General features: G+C 42.7%; 1 protein-coding gene across 1 annotated transcript in view; it reads left to right on the forward strand.

Moving 5' to 3' along the window:
- ube2j2 (ubiquitin-conjugating enzyme E2, J2 (UBC6 homolog, yeast)) overlaps positions 1–5,982 on the forward strand; it is a 6,502-nt gene extending 520 nt beyond the window's left edge. Inside the window, exons 2-6 of the mRNA XM_033966502.2 lie at positions 490–576; positions 1,031–1,133; positions 2,135–2,273; positions 4,389–4,469; positions 5,521–5,982. Of these exons, the coding sequence (XP_033822393.1) occupies positions 490–576; positions 1,031–1,133; positions 2,135–2,273; positions 4,389–4,469; positions 5,521–5,820 (710 nt within the window). The 3' untranslated portion in view covers positions 5,821–5,982. The remainder of the gene's footprint in view (positions 1–489; positions 577–1,030; positions 1,134–2,134; positions 2,274–4,388; positions 4,470–5,520) is intronic.
- Positions 5,983–15,011: the final 9,029 nt, after the last annotated feature.

The following is a 15,011-nucleotide window of genomic DNA, read 5'->3' on the forward strand; positions in this document are numbered from 1 at the left end:
AGTTCAGACCTGAACTCAATAGAGATGCTGTGGCATGACCTTTAAAAAGGTGGTTCATGCTCGGAAACCCTCCAATGTAGCTCATTTAAAACAATTCTGCACAGAAGCCAAAATTCCTCCACAGGGATGTGTAAGACTCAGTGCCAGTTATCACAAGCGCTTGACTGCATTGGTTGTTGCTGCTCAGATTCAACCAGTTATTAGGTTTAGAGGCAATTACTTGTTTCCATGGGCCATGTAGATTCAGATAGCTTTTTCCCTTAATAAATAAAATCAGCACTTAAAACTGCATTTTGTGTTTGTGAGTTATCTTTGTCTAATATTTAAGTTTGCTTGATCTGAAATGGCTAAGAGTGACAGAGGTGCAGAAAAAGTACGAAATCGGTAAGAGGGCAACTACTTTTTCACAGCACTAGAAATTAAATGAAAACGAAATTAAAATCTTGACTCTTGTAATTTTGAGTGTTTCCAAAGTTTTGTCTGAATCAGTTTCAAAGCAGTTTTTACAGTTCGATGGTGTCATCTCTCTCCTTAGGCATTATGTCGTCAGAGGCCCAGAGAAAACACCGTATGAAGGTACTTTTATCATTTCTAATTGAAAAGCTTCATTGTGTAACTTTCTGTAGAGATGTTATCAATGTAATTACATGTTATATGAGGTCGCCTTTCCGCAGATCTGACCTGTACCTCAAGGGTGGGGGATATTGACGAAACGATTAACTTTATTTTTGGGCGAGATTATCTTGCTAACTATATTCTGACAGTATTTAAATATGGATCATTAAAGTGCCTGAGAATAGAGCCATGTGATTGGTTATAGATGTGTGACATCATAACTGTTACGAGCTCCATAGACATTTATAAATGAGCAGATCAAAAGTCATATGCCTCCTATTGGCCAGTCAGGGAATGAGACATAAATAAAGATTTACACCTCCTATTCGCCAGTCAGGGAAGGAGTGATAAAGATGTGTGCCTCCTATTGGCCAGGGAATGATTCATAAAGTGGTGATTTGTCTCTCATTTTTAGGAGGATATTATCATGGAAAACTGGTGTTTCCCAGAGAATTCCCGTTTAAGCCCCCGAGTATCTACATGATCACACCCAACGGACGGTTCAAGTGCAACACGAGGTGAGGAAGAAGAGGAGGAGAGGGGTGATGATGAGGAAGGAGGAGATAGGTGATGAGAAAGAGACAGAAATAAGAGTTTGAATTGAAGTGGAATTTTCATGACAAATATTTGGTAAAGACAAACATGTTTTTTTTCTGTAGAAAAAAACATGTTTTGAACTGTGAATATGCAATGCTTCCATCTGGGCAACGGTTCAGTGTTCCACGATTTAATAAGGTTAGGCTGAAGCATTCTTTTGTTTATCAGTCAATCCTTAAAATAAACAAGGCGCTTAATCCATAGCTATCAAAGTGCTAGAAAGTGAGTAAATGTATGTCACTTGAATTAATATTTGTATAGTGTCTGTGTCGCATGTGTTGTGATGTTAATGTGTAGCAATGGCGCCACTGTTTTTATGTGCAAGACAAATTTCAGATCTCTGATCTGAAAATAAAGTATCTATCTATAGAATTTATAAAAAATAAAATCTGTTGGCAGCCACTCATCAGTCTGCCCCAGGGCAGGACTCACACATGTACAGATACATACATATACACACACACACACATTAAATGTTGTACTTTGTGTTCTATTCACATGTGTCTTATATCTGTGTAATCCCGCAGTGTCCAGTAGGTTCATAGTGGTCCATAGTCCTGGTTTAGTCCTGGTTTAGTCCTGGTTTAGTCCTGGTTTAGTCCTGGTTTAGACCTGGTTTAGACCTGGTTTAGACCTGGTTTAGACCTGGTTTAGACCTGGTTTAGACCTGGTTTAGACCTGGTTTAGACCTGTAGGTTCAGTCCTGTAGGTTCATAGTGGTCCACAGGTGTATATTAGTGTATGGCTCATACTTGTAAAAGACACACCTCAAAATCATTTTAAACATATTATCCAGCTTCAGTGTTAGTTTTAGTATCAATTAGGATGTTCTATTTTTTGACAGCCTTGTGGCTCCTTTCCTTACGTAGTCTCTCTCGTGTGTTATTCATACTGCTTCTGTATAATCTCTGTTGTTTTGCAGGTTGTGTTTGTCCATCACAGACTTCCATCCTGACACATGGAACCCGGCCTGGTCAGTGTCCACCATCTTGACGGGTCTCCTGAGCTTCATGGTGGAGAAGGGCCCCACTCTGGGCAGCATCGAGACCTCCGACTTTACTGTGAGTCACTGAGAAATGCTGATATGTCCAGTGGGTCAGGTGTCAGGCAGTTGACAGGGAGCTGCAGGTGGAGGTGCTCTATATGCAAGTCTCCACAAGGTTTTCACACACTGATTCTAGTAGTTTGGCCTATTCCTCCATGCAGATCTACTCTAGAGCAGTGATGTTTTGGGGCAGACTTTCAACTCCCTCCAAAGATTTTCTATGGGGTTGAGATCTGGAGACTGACTAGGCCACTCCAGGACCTTGAAATGCTTCTTACAAACCCACTCCTTCATTGCCTGAGCATTGTTTGGGATCATCGTCATGCTGAAACACCCAGCCACGTTTCATCTCCAGTGCCCTTGTTGACAGAAGGAGGTTTTCACTCAAGATACAGATCAGTCGTCCGGGCCCTTTGCACAAACAGCCTCAAATCGTGATATTTCCACCCTCTTGCTTCAGAGTAGGTATGGTGTTCTTTGGTTGCAACTCTGCATTCTTTCTCCTCCAAACACGATCATATGGTTGATTTCATCTGACCATATGACATTCTCCCAATCCTTTTCTGGATCATCCAAATGCTCTGTAGCAAACGTCTGACAGGCCTGGACATGTCCTGACTTAAGCAGGGGGACACGTGTGGCACTGCAGGATTTGAGTCCCCGGCGGTGTAGTATGTTACTGATGGTAGCCTTTGTTATTTTGGTCCCAGCTCTCTGCAGGTCATTCACTAGGTCCCCCGTGTGGTTCTGGAATTTTTGCTCACCGTTCTTGATCATTTTGACCCCACGGGGTGAGATCTTGCGTGGAGCCCCAGACTAAGGGAAATTATCAGTGGTCTTGTATGTCTTCCATTTTCTAGTAATTGCTCCCACAGGTGATTTCTTCACACCAAGCTGCTTACCTAGAGATTCAGTCTTCCCAGCCTGGTGCAGGTCTACAATTTTGTACCTTTGACAGCTCTTTGGTCTTGGCCATAGTGGAGTTTGGAGTCTGACGGTTTGAGGTTGTGGACAGATGTCTTTTACACTATCATTCAAACAGGTGCCATTAATACAGGTAACAAGTGGAGGACAGAGGAGCCTCTTAAAGAAGAAGTTACAGGTCTGTGAGAGCCAGAAATCTTGTTTGTTTGTAGGTGACCAAATACTTATTTTACTGAGGAATTTACCAATTATTTAATTAAAAATCCTACAGTGTGATTTCCTGGATTCTTTTCCCCCCATTCTGTCTCTCATAGCTGAAGTGTATCTATGATGATAATCACAGGCCTCTCTCATCTTGCACAATTGGTGGCTGACTAAATACTTTTTTGCCCCACTGAATGTCTAATGGTGGAATGTTCAGCAGTTACCATGGTGACACAATGCACACATTAGCTAAAGCTGTCAAAAAGTTTTAAGATCGTCTGAAAACTTAAATCTTTAAAGAAAAAAAATCTGTATTTAAAGAGGACATTTTCAGGAGCCTGTTGTCAGTACGAGCATTCATGGTCCTGTTCAGGAGTTTTTTCAGTCACTCTCACCTTTTTGTGCAAAACCTTTGGCTAATCCTAGCTAGCTTGTGACAGTAATTTTATTTGAGAGGGACTTGCTTAACCTGCTACAATAGACTGGGTGCTTCCGGCTCCATCGGCTCTGGCTCCAATTCACTTTCTCTGTAAAAACTGTGGTCCCTCTCTCTGTAACTGCTGCTGTTAGACTCATCAGTTTGGTTTTAAAATGTTCGTATTATTCGGCTCTACATGATCCTGGGGTTTTTATTTCACTATTGTGTTTGTAAATCAAGATATGAACATTAGTAACAGACAAATATAAGGCGCCATCTTTCCCCAAGGTTCCTCTCAGTAGCATTACCAACAGATTTGATTGACAGCATTGCTAAGCTCCTGCCACCTGCCAAACCTGCATTGTGGGCGGGAAGGGTACCTTTAACAGTCTCACTCCGGGACTCGGTTCCAAATTGGCCCTTATAAGTGCTGTCTCAATGAGCTTCATTTAGAGCCGAATGCTGTGGTTGATGTCACTCCGTCACTTCTTTATACATTACATCGCAGTACCAAGAGTGGACTCAGGGGGCAGTGATTCAGTGATGAATAGTTTTCCTGTATTTATATATGTTTGTGTTTTGTAGAAACGTCAGCTGTCAGCTCAGAGTTTGACCTTTAACCTGAAGGACAAAGTCTTCTGTGAGCTGTTCCCAGATGTTGTGGAGGTGAGTTTTGTTTTTAAAGTGTTAATCTTCACTCAGCCTCACTACAAATAAGACTGTGGAGCATCTGCAAACATCACTGAGATCAGTTACATGTTTCATACACATACTTGTTTTAAGATTATGAAGCTGTATATATGTGGATGTATGGGCTGGACATGACCCAGACACGGCCCGGACATGGAGTGAGTGAGTGAGCTGTAGTGTCACTTATGAAGACCCTGTTTTCCTGTACATCTGAGTGTACGTAGTAGTTTTGTCTATAGCCTACAATAAGACAAACACTGCCGCACAGATGATTTTTCAGTCTTAAATTATTACTAAACTTGTGACGTGCAGACCACAGACACGAGAATCGGATGAGAATTTAAAATCTCCAAGTGCAAAGAGGGCAGAGAAGAGACCGCACACCACAAGCTACACCACAAGCTACAAAACAAGCTAACAGTGCTGGCACACTTGTGTCATCTGTTTCCTGTCTACAGTAAAATGACTCACTTGGAAATTCTAGTGTTCCAAAGATCAGAGCACTGATCGTCAAGTTTAAACTGTGTTATTATTAGTGAAATGTGGAGCACAGAAAGCACAGAAGGATAAACAAACAGGAAGCGTAGGGTCACAGTCACAGGAAGCGTAGGGTCACAGTCACAGGAAGCGTAGGGTCACAGTCACAGGAAGCGTAGGGTCACAGTCACAGGAAGCGTAGGGTCACAGTCACAGGAAGCGTAGGGTCACAGGAAGCGTAGGGTCACAGGAAGCGTAGGGTCACAGGAAGCGTAGGGTCACAGTCACAGGAAGTAGAGGGTCACTGTTACAGGAAGTCACAATCACTAACGTGCAGCAGCTTCAGCCTGTGTGGATGTAAACACACAAATGCACACGCGCATCAGCTTCAGTCTGAACCTTGCTGTATGGATGTAAACATACACACAAACACACAAACACACACACTACAGAGTGTTCTTACGTTTTTGTGTGCATTGTGTCTCCATGGTGACTGCCATAGACATACACATAGCTGTCACTGGATCATTGTGATTCCTTTTGTTTACAGGAGATAAAGCAGAAGCAGAAGGCCCAAGAGGAACTGAGCTGTCGCACTCAGCCTCTCCCCCTCCCCGACGTCGTTCCTGACGGAGACCCCCAACACGCCCACTACCCCCCCGCCCTCAACGGACCCGCAGTGCCCCCTATGCCCGGGGCCGCCAACAACAACAATAACAACCTCCACAACCAGGCCAACCGCAACCACGGACTACTAGGAGGCGCTCTGGCTAACCTTTTCGTCATCGTGGGCTTTGCAGCATTCGCGTACACTGTCAAGTATGTTCTTCGGAGCATAGCGCAGGAGTGAGGGAGAGAGCGAGCAGACTCTGAAAAAAAATCTAATAAAAATAGACTCTCCTTCGTCGTCTCCACTTGGACTTTGTAAAACTCCAGCTGAAGCGGTGTGAGCGAAGGAGAGAGGGGCTGTGAGCGGAGGGGGAGGGGCTGCACACAGAGAAGGGAGGGGGGGGCAAATCCGTTCATTTGTGATGATTCAAAAAGATTAAAGCAACACGCAGTAACTTTGGATGGGGTTTTTGCATCATTTTTGTCATCAGCAAGTCCAGTTAAAGGTGCAATACGTAACTTTTCTCATGGAGGGTCAGCTACCCATTTGTTTCCATGGAGACGCTTATACTGTTTCACAATTTGGTATTAAACTTCTATTAAAGGTCTATCACCATGGAGATCACCTGGTGACAAAATCAGGTTAAGTTACAGACGAGAGCTGTATCGAAATATCGAAAATCAGATCCTAATCAATACCGAAACTAGATCCTGATGTTTCACGGGTATCGATACTAAAAAAGTCTGATTATATGTTTATAAGGATGAGCTGTAGTTTTACAAGTATAAAACACATAGACTAGTATACATCCATGGACCACTATGAACCTACAGGACCACGGACCACAGACCACTATGAACCTACTGGACATTGAGGGATTACACAGATATAAGACACATGGGAATAGAACACAAAGAACAACATTTAATGTGGAACAGCACAGAGTCTAAAGAAAGAGGGTTTTATCATCGTGGTATCGAGATTAAGCTTCAAGTATATTTGTTAGTATCGAAATAGAGTTTGAAATGTTAGTGTCGTGAGAGCACTTGTTGCAGGTCAGATCTGTGGAGAGGTTTGAATAAATGCAGTTTGTGTGAGGTGGATGACACATGATCCAGACAAAATCTATAATCTATAACTATAAAAGGAGAAAATACATTTATTTCTCCTGGTTTGGACCTAAAGTGAGCACAGAAAATTAGGGACTTGTACAGGCCTACATCCAAATGCTCTGTTCCACCTTGTGATGTCATAAAGTTGTAGTTTTCAGTTTAACAGCTCCTTTTACCTTTAGTTCAGTAGAGATTGGCAATTCCAGGTCTGAAATGATCCAAATGATTCTAGTGAAGGTGTATGGAGTTTAAAAACACAGTGGAGCACTTCCTGTATTACAACATGACATCACAAGGTGGAACGGAGCGTTTCCAATTAATTTTATTTTTGTAACGCCCAAAATCACAACAGTTGTCTCGAAGGGCGCTCATGTTTTGGTTGATGGGGGAAACCGGAGTACCCGGAGGAAACCCATCCAGACACGGGGAGAAACATGCAAAACTCCACACAGAAAGGCCTGGGCGACCCGGGGATCGAACCAAACCTTCTTGCTGTGAGGCATGAGTGTTGCCACTCAGCCACCGTGCTGCCTACACATAAAAACAAACAGGAAAATCAAACAACAGGAAAAATCGGCGAGGAGGAGGGAGGGGGGCGGAGGAGGGCCAGGCGAGGAGGAGGGAGGGGGGCGGAGGAGGGCCAGGCGAGGAGGAGGGAGGGGGGCGGAGGAGGGCCAGGCGAGGAGGAGGGAGGGGGGCGGAGGAGGGCCAGGCGAGGAGGAGGGAGGGGGGCGGAGGAGGGCCAGGCGAGGAGGAGGAGAGGGTCCAGCTGTCAACAGGGCATCTGAAAGAGTTACACTCCACAGGAGGAGTGGGACAGGGGACAACATGTGAATAGCATTGCTGATGAGAAAATAGGACAAAGCAGAGGATAGTGCTCAGGTTGCCATACTTCCCCCAGCTAGTTATCTCCTACTGCAGCCTATCTTATCCCGGGTTTTAATGTCCCTAACTCCCTCACTAAGTAACCTGGTCATAAGCTATACCGAAGAGGAAGGTTTTAAGCCTGGTCTTAAATACAGAGACTGTGGGGGCCTGTTTAACATTAGCAGGGAGTTGGTTCCATAGCACAGGAGCTTGGTAACTGAATGCTCTCCCTCCCACTGTACTTTTGGACACTCTAGGAACCACTAATAGTCCTGCATTCTGAGAGCGGAGTGCTCTGTTTGGCTGGTACGGGACAATAGCATCTTGCAGATAGGATGGGGCCATACCGTTTAGGGTTTTGTATGTCAGAAGGAGGTCTTTGAATTTGATTCTAAGCTCGACAGGAAGCCAGTGCAGATATTTTAGTACAGGACTGATGTGGTCTCTTCTTTTAGTTCCTGTTAGGACTCTGGCCGCTGCATTTTGGACCAACTGGAGGCTCCTTATAGTACTTTTGGGGCAGGCGGCGAGCAGAGAATTACAGTAATCAAGTCTGGAAGTAACAAATGCATGGATGAGTTTTTCAGCATCGTTTTTAGGTAAAATATTTCTAATTTTAGTTATATTTCGCAGGTGAAAGTATGCGGTTTTACAAGCTATGTTTATATGGGCTGTGAATGAGAGATTTTGATCAAATAGGACTCCAAGATTTTTTACAGTAGGGCTAGAAGCTATACTCACATTGTCGAGTGAGATTATCTGGTCCGACAGAGAATCTCTTTGACCTTTGGGACCAACGACAATGACCTCTGTTTTTTCAGGATTTAAGAGCAGGTAATTCAAGGTCATCCAGGTTTTTGATGTCCTTCACACAGACACTGAGTTTATCTATTTGATCAGTCTGATTTGGTTTCATTGATAAGTACAGCTGAGTGTCATCAGCATAGCAGTGAAAATTAATGCCATGTTTTCTGATAATGTTCCCCAATGGCAACATATACAGAGTAAATAGGATTGGACCAAGCACAGATCCTTGTGGAACACCACAGGCTACTTTAGAACAGGGAGAGGTGCTCTGGTTTATACTAACAAACTGGTACCTATCTGATAGATAGGATTTAAACCATTTGAGGGCGGTCCCTTTGATTCCAATGTCACATTCTAACCTCTGCAATAGAATGTTGTGATCAATGGTGTCAAACGCTGCACTGAGGTCCAGTAGGACCAGGACTGAAGCCAGCCCGTTATCAGCAGCTAGTAGTAAGTCATTTGTTACTTTAAGCAGTGCAGTCTCTGCTCTGAATCCAGATTGAAATTTTTCAAATATATTATTGTCCTGCAGGTGGCGGCAGAGCTGTTTCACCACCACTCGTTCTAGAATTTTTGAGAGGAAGGGAAGATTAGAGATAGGTCTGTAGTTGACTAGTTCATCAGGATTTAGGTTAGGTTTTTTCAAAAGGGGTTTAATCACAGCATACTTAAAGGACTGAGGAACGTAGCCATTTTCTAACGACATATTTATTATGTTATGGATGAAATCTATTATTAGGGGGAGGGCTTCTTTGAGGAGTTTGATTGGAATAGGGTCGAGCATACAGGTTGATGGTTTGGACGACATGATGGCTGAGGTAATCTCCACCTCATCAACAGGAGTAAATTGATCTAATATTATTAGAGGATCCATGTGGGATATTGGCATTACAGACTGGATTTGATAAGAGCTGATTTTTGGAGTAACTTTGTTGATTTTGTCTCTAATGGTTGTAATTTTGTAATCAAAGAAGTGAAGAAAGTCATCACAACTAATGTTCGAGGGGATAAGAGACTCATTAGCAGTGTGGGAGTTTGTCAGCCTGGCTACAGTGCTGAACAGAAATCTGGGGTTATTTTTGTTTACTTCTATTAGATTTGAATAGTATCTGGTTCGGGCTTTCCGCAGAGCGGCCTTATAAGTGAGCAGGCAGAGCTTCCATGCCTTCAGAGACTGCTCAGCGCGCGAGCGGCGCCAAAGCTTCTCTGTGCGTCTTACATGTTGTTTAAGTGTCCTGAGCTGTAACGTGTACCATGGAGCCGGAGGTCTTGGTTTAATGCTTTTCTGCTTCAGCGGAGCTACAACATCGAGAGCAGATTTTAAGGTGAGCATTGTTCTGTCAACCAATTGATCAGTGACAATTGGATTAAAATTATTTTCATTGTCACATGACATATCTTTTAGTAATGGCTCAATAATTTCTTTAAACTCTGTAACCGATTTATCTGATAATGTTCTTTTCATTATAGTTTTTTCTGTGGGGCTGGATAGTCTTTTAGGGTTTTGAGGAAGGACAATTAGATCATTAATCTCAATACTGTAGGTTAGGACGAGATCTAGAGTGTGATTGTGACAGTGAGTCGGCTTATTCACTCTCTGGGTGAAACCGATCCCATCCAGGATTGCGCCAAAAGCATTACTGAGGCAATCACTGCCGTTATCTACATGTATGTTGAAATCTCCAACTATAACAATCCTTTCCCAATTCAAGACTAAACTTGAAATGAAATCAGAAAACTCTGTCAGGAAGTCGGCATATGGACCAGGAGGTCGATAAATTATTATAAATATAACAGCTTTTTGTTTTTTCCAATTGGGGCACGTAATGGAGAGTGCGAGGCTTTCAAAGGAGAGGTATGTATAGTTGGGTTTGGGGCTGAGAATTAGACTGGAATGAGAGATGACGGCTCGAGAGAGCGAGAGTTTTCAGTTTGAGAGAACTCCACCTAAATATGCAGGGTTTGTGTTTAAACATGTGTGAATGAAACACATGAAACACAACTCCAGGTCTGTGATGAGGAAACAACATTAGAACAGATCAGAGTCACATGGACCTTTAATACTTGAAGCCAAAGTATCAATATCGGAGCTGAAAATCCTGGATCAGCTCCTGAGTGCAAAGGGAGCTTTATGATGGAGACCTGACTGATGTGGTCACATTGAATCTCCACTTAATACAGCGCTGTGATCAAAACACTTCTCCCATTGGTGGATTTAAAGCTTCACTGAAACTTCTCAGGAGGGCTGGCCACCTGCTCGTCTCTATGGAGATGTTTTATGGATCTGTTCTGCAGTTATGAAATTATAGACATTTATATGGCTGAAAAATACCTTGAACAAATGTACATTCTTCCTGAGAGTGGGTCTTCACAGAGCTAACACGGAGCTTGGCCTGGTGCTGTGGCTATGGAGATGAAGAAGTTAAACTTCTCTTAAGAAGTTAAATGCCATAGTGTGGAACATTTCAGTCAAATAAATTGTGTCATCACAATGCTAAAATTTCAAATTCCATTTTGATAGTAAAGAACAGAATCGATCCTCGATACCGACTTTGTCTTATTGTTTTAAAAAGATGATTTGGGTCAGAGTTTGTTTATTCTCCCATGTGGTCAGTCAGGAGCATCCAAGAACGGTCTAGGAACTTTCAGGGATGGTCCAGGAACAGTCCAGAAACAGTTCAGGGACAGTCCAGAAACGGTCCAGGAGCGGTCTAGTTTTATCCAATTACGTGACTTTTTTGGATTGAAGCTGGCATTACCGTAACCCTATTTTCAACCTGCTTTAATGAGCATTGAGTTTCGAAACTAGTTTAGTATCGATTCAATCTTCAATACTAGTTTAGTATTGATTTGATTTTCAATTCTTTTGACATCAGACATTAGATTGACAGAAGCAGGTGGCAGACCCAAGTTCAGAGAAAGTTCCACAGTGCATCTTTAAAAATCATATGGTCCAGTTCAAGAGTATCACAAACTCAAAAACACGACTGCCTCAGAAATATGCAGAAGGGTCTTATGGGCGGGGCTTATGGGCGGATCTGCCTCTCTTGATTGGTTGATGCTTTTTGTCGCTCTCTGAATTCTGATTGGTTCTGTCCAGGTTCAAATGTTTTTTCTGATTTAAAATCATCAAGAATCATCTTCATAAAACAATAAATATTTTTAAAACAATTAAAGACTTTTTTATTTCACTTTTTATTGGACTGAGTCGCAACCAGAACCAGGGTCAAAGCCAGGACCAGAACCAAAACCAGGACCAGAGCCAGGACCAGAACCAGGGTTAAGGTTAGAGATCCCAGGACCAGGTCTGAACCAGGACTAAACCAGGTGGAACCATGAGTGGAATGTGCAGTTATGGGAACTGTGCAATGAGTGCAGTGTGCACTGTTTGTTTTTATTTTGACCCTTTTGTGACGCCAGCCCTTTGAACAGCCTTTTTGACTTTAATTTGGTGTGTTTAGATTCATGGTCTAAACCAGCACTAAACCAGGACTAAATCAGGACTGAAACAGTTTTAAACCAGGACTAAACCTGGTCTAAACCTTGTCTGAACCAGGTCAGAACCAGGTCAGAACCAGGTCAGAACCAGGTCTAAACCAAGTCTAAACCAGACCTGAACCTGGTCTAAACCAGGACTAAGCCTGGTCTGAAAGTAGGTCAGAACCCGGTCTAAAACAGGTCTGAACCCGGTCTGAACCTGGTCTAAACTCTACCTTCTCAGTTGTTTCCTCCTGAACTTTCATTCCTCATTCTCGTTCTGAGGTTGAACTGGTTTTACAAGTTTTTAAATAAAACCTAAACTTTGGCTCTGATCCAAAAAGACAAGCCAAGTCCCAGATCAGAAGAAGATCTAATATGCAAATTCTATCAGCGCAGAGTCAGGTTTAACCCTTAACCACAGGCCATGTGCAGACCAAGAGGACTGTGAGAGTCACATAAACTGTTTAATTTTTAAAAAATTAAATTATTTAACTATTTATTGCACGAATCCAAAAGGCTTGAAAACAAGAGCTCTGCATGTTATGTCCATTTATGCAGTGTATGCTAGCACATGTGCGTTTAGATAAACGGTGATTAACAGGACAGTTAGAGTGTGCAATCAGAGAAATTTAGTTCACATTCTCTGTAAGACGATAACATCCAGTCCTACTGAAACTAATCTGATACTTGCTGTGCTCAATGTCTGATCTTTATGTAACAAGTCATTTTTAATTTATGATTTTATTTCTTCTTTTAATCTTGATTTTATGTTTTTAACTGAAACATGGCTTGACAAAAACACAGGTAATGCAATTCTAGTGGAATCAATGCCACCCAACGTCAAATTTGAATCTGAAACATCGGCATACAAAATGGTGGAGTGTGGTGCGTTTAGAGATAATTTAGTTACTCACAGGTTGTCATTTGGGGTGTTTTCATCTTTTGAGTATGTTTCCTTTAAAATTTAGCTAGAACAATCACCCTCCATACTCTACTTAGCTAAATAGGCAAGGCAAGTGTATTTGTACAGCACAATTCCTACACAAAGTAATTCAAAGTGCTTTACAGAATAAGAAAGACATTAAAATCGCAAATCAAAACATAAATTATCACAGATAATCATCATAAAATTACCATTAAAAGAGAAGAGTGCAGAATAAAACCCTTTCAGTCGTATGCACAGCTAAACAGAACTACCTGGATTTAAACATTGTCAAAGTAGGGGCCTGTCTCACATCTTCTTTAGTTGCATAAAACTGAAATGCTGATTCTCCAAGTTTAGTCCTGACTCTGGGCACCAGCAGGAGGTTGGTCCCTGAAGTCCTCAGAGTGTGAGATGGTTCATATGACACTTACATGTTGGTAGAGTGTTTGTCCACTGATTTGAAGGTTGGCGGTTCAAATCCCTCTCTTAGTTGAGCAGTCCGATCCACTGACCTACAGGTTGGTGGTGCAATTCCAACCCTCACATATGAATGCTGTTGTGTCTTTGGGCAAGACCCACCCCAGTGCCCTCCGAGTCCTCTAGTCTCTGTAAGAGGATCCCATGATCCACAGTGTCAAAGTCAGCACTCAGATCTAACAGGATCAAGACTGAGACTTTGCCTGCATCAGTGTTCAGGCAGATGTCATTTGTCACCTTGATAAGATCAGTCTCAGTGCTGTGGTGGGGTCTAAAACCTGACTGGAAAACATCAGAGGAGAGTTGTTCATTTGGAGGAAGTTAATAAGCTGTTGGTAAGAAACTTTTCAAGGACTTTGCCTAAAAATGGCAGATTTGAGATTGGTCGGTAATTGTTCAGTATTGTGGCTCTGCTTTAGGAGAGGCTTGATAACCGCAGTTTTCAAAGCTCTTGGCAATGTTCCAGATTGAAGTGACATATTAATTATAGAAGTGAGTGGTGACAGCAAACTGTTGAGCACAGACTTTAGAAATTTAGTGGGTAACACATCGAGGCAGCATGTAGATGAACTCAGACTGGTGACCATCACTTGGATAGTTTTGTCAGTTACAGGTGCAAAGTGAGTCAGTTCTAAGTGTCTAGGTGGGTGCTGGGTTGTTATTTACGTTGTGGAATTGATGGCATTTTTAATGCCCTGAACCTTGTCATTTGAATACTGCAAACTCATTGCTCTTAGATGTGGAGATTACTTCTAATGGTAGCGGAGCTGGAGGGTTTGTTTACTGTTGCAAACAGGACACGAGAGTTGTTACTGCAACTTCCTGCCTCATGTTCTAATGTTGATTTGTTGAACTCTGTGACTTTGAGCATTTTGAATGTTCTGGACACCATTGTTAAAGTGGTAAAAGATAAGCATGACGCATGTTTCTGCTGTATAAAAGGTGACTTCTGTGGAAGCGCACCTTCCACAGAAGTCACGTCGCATTCTTACGTTACGTCACGTAGGCTTTAAGAGCGTCCGTACCTGCGCGTCGCTCACTTTCACCTGACGCTTGGATCTACTGCTCTGTGTCCTTCTCCACCGGCTCCACTCTGCTTCAACCAGCTGCGCTCCTCCACCGTGCGCTCCTCTACCGTGCGCTCCTCCACCGTGCGCTCCTCCACCGTGCGCTCCTCCACCGTGCGCTCCTCCACCGTGCGCTCCACAAGGAACAAAGCCCGGTCTGGAGAAGTCTGGAGCCCGTCTCGGGTTTAAAACGAGCTCTGCACCACCGCATTCCCCACGCGAGCAGCCCACGGAGCCGTGTCTGGAGCCGCGCTTGGAGCCGTGTTTGGGGCTGTAAGGTCACATTTGCGCAGAATTTTAGGATGAATCTTAAATTTGGATCTGTGAGATAAAGAGTGAGATAGTGAGATAAGAGTGAGATCTGACAAAAACTCGTACATCCCTGCTCCTGTTTTGAGTGTGTTATTTTTATATTTGAGCCTCATGAGACGGAGCCGCGTGTCTCACTGAGCTCCTGTACAAACATAAATAAATAAATAAATAAATAAATAAATAAATAAATAAAAGCGGCAAACGTAATGAACGTTCAGATGACGTCATTTTGAATGGACAAGAGCCAAACAGTACTCGAGTAAGAGGAAAAAGGCTTTGGGAAATGTATAATATATTACTTGAGTAAGAGTACTGTTACTTCAATAAAAATATTACTTGAGTAGAAGTAAAAGTATGCTGCTAGAGTAAATGTACCCGAGT

This window comes from Periophthalmus magnuspinnatus, chromosome 5, assembly GCF_009829125.3.
Source record: "Periophthalmus magnuspinnatus isolate fPerMag1 chromosome 5, fPerMag1.2.pri, whole genome shotgun sequence".
Lineage (NCBI taxonomy): Eukaryota > Metazoa > Chordata > Actinopteri > Gobiiformes > Gobiidae > Periophthalmus > Periophthalmus magnuspinnatus.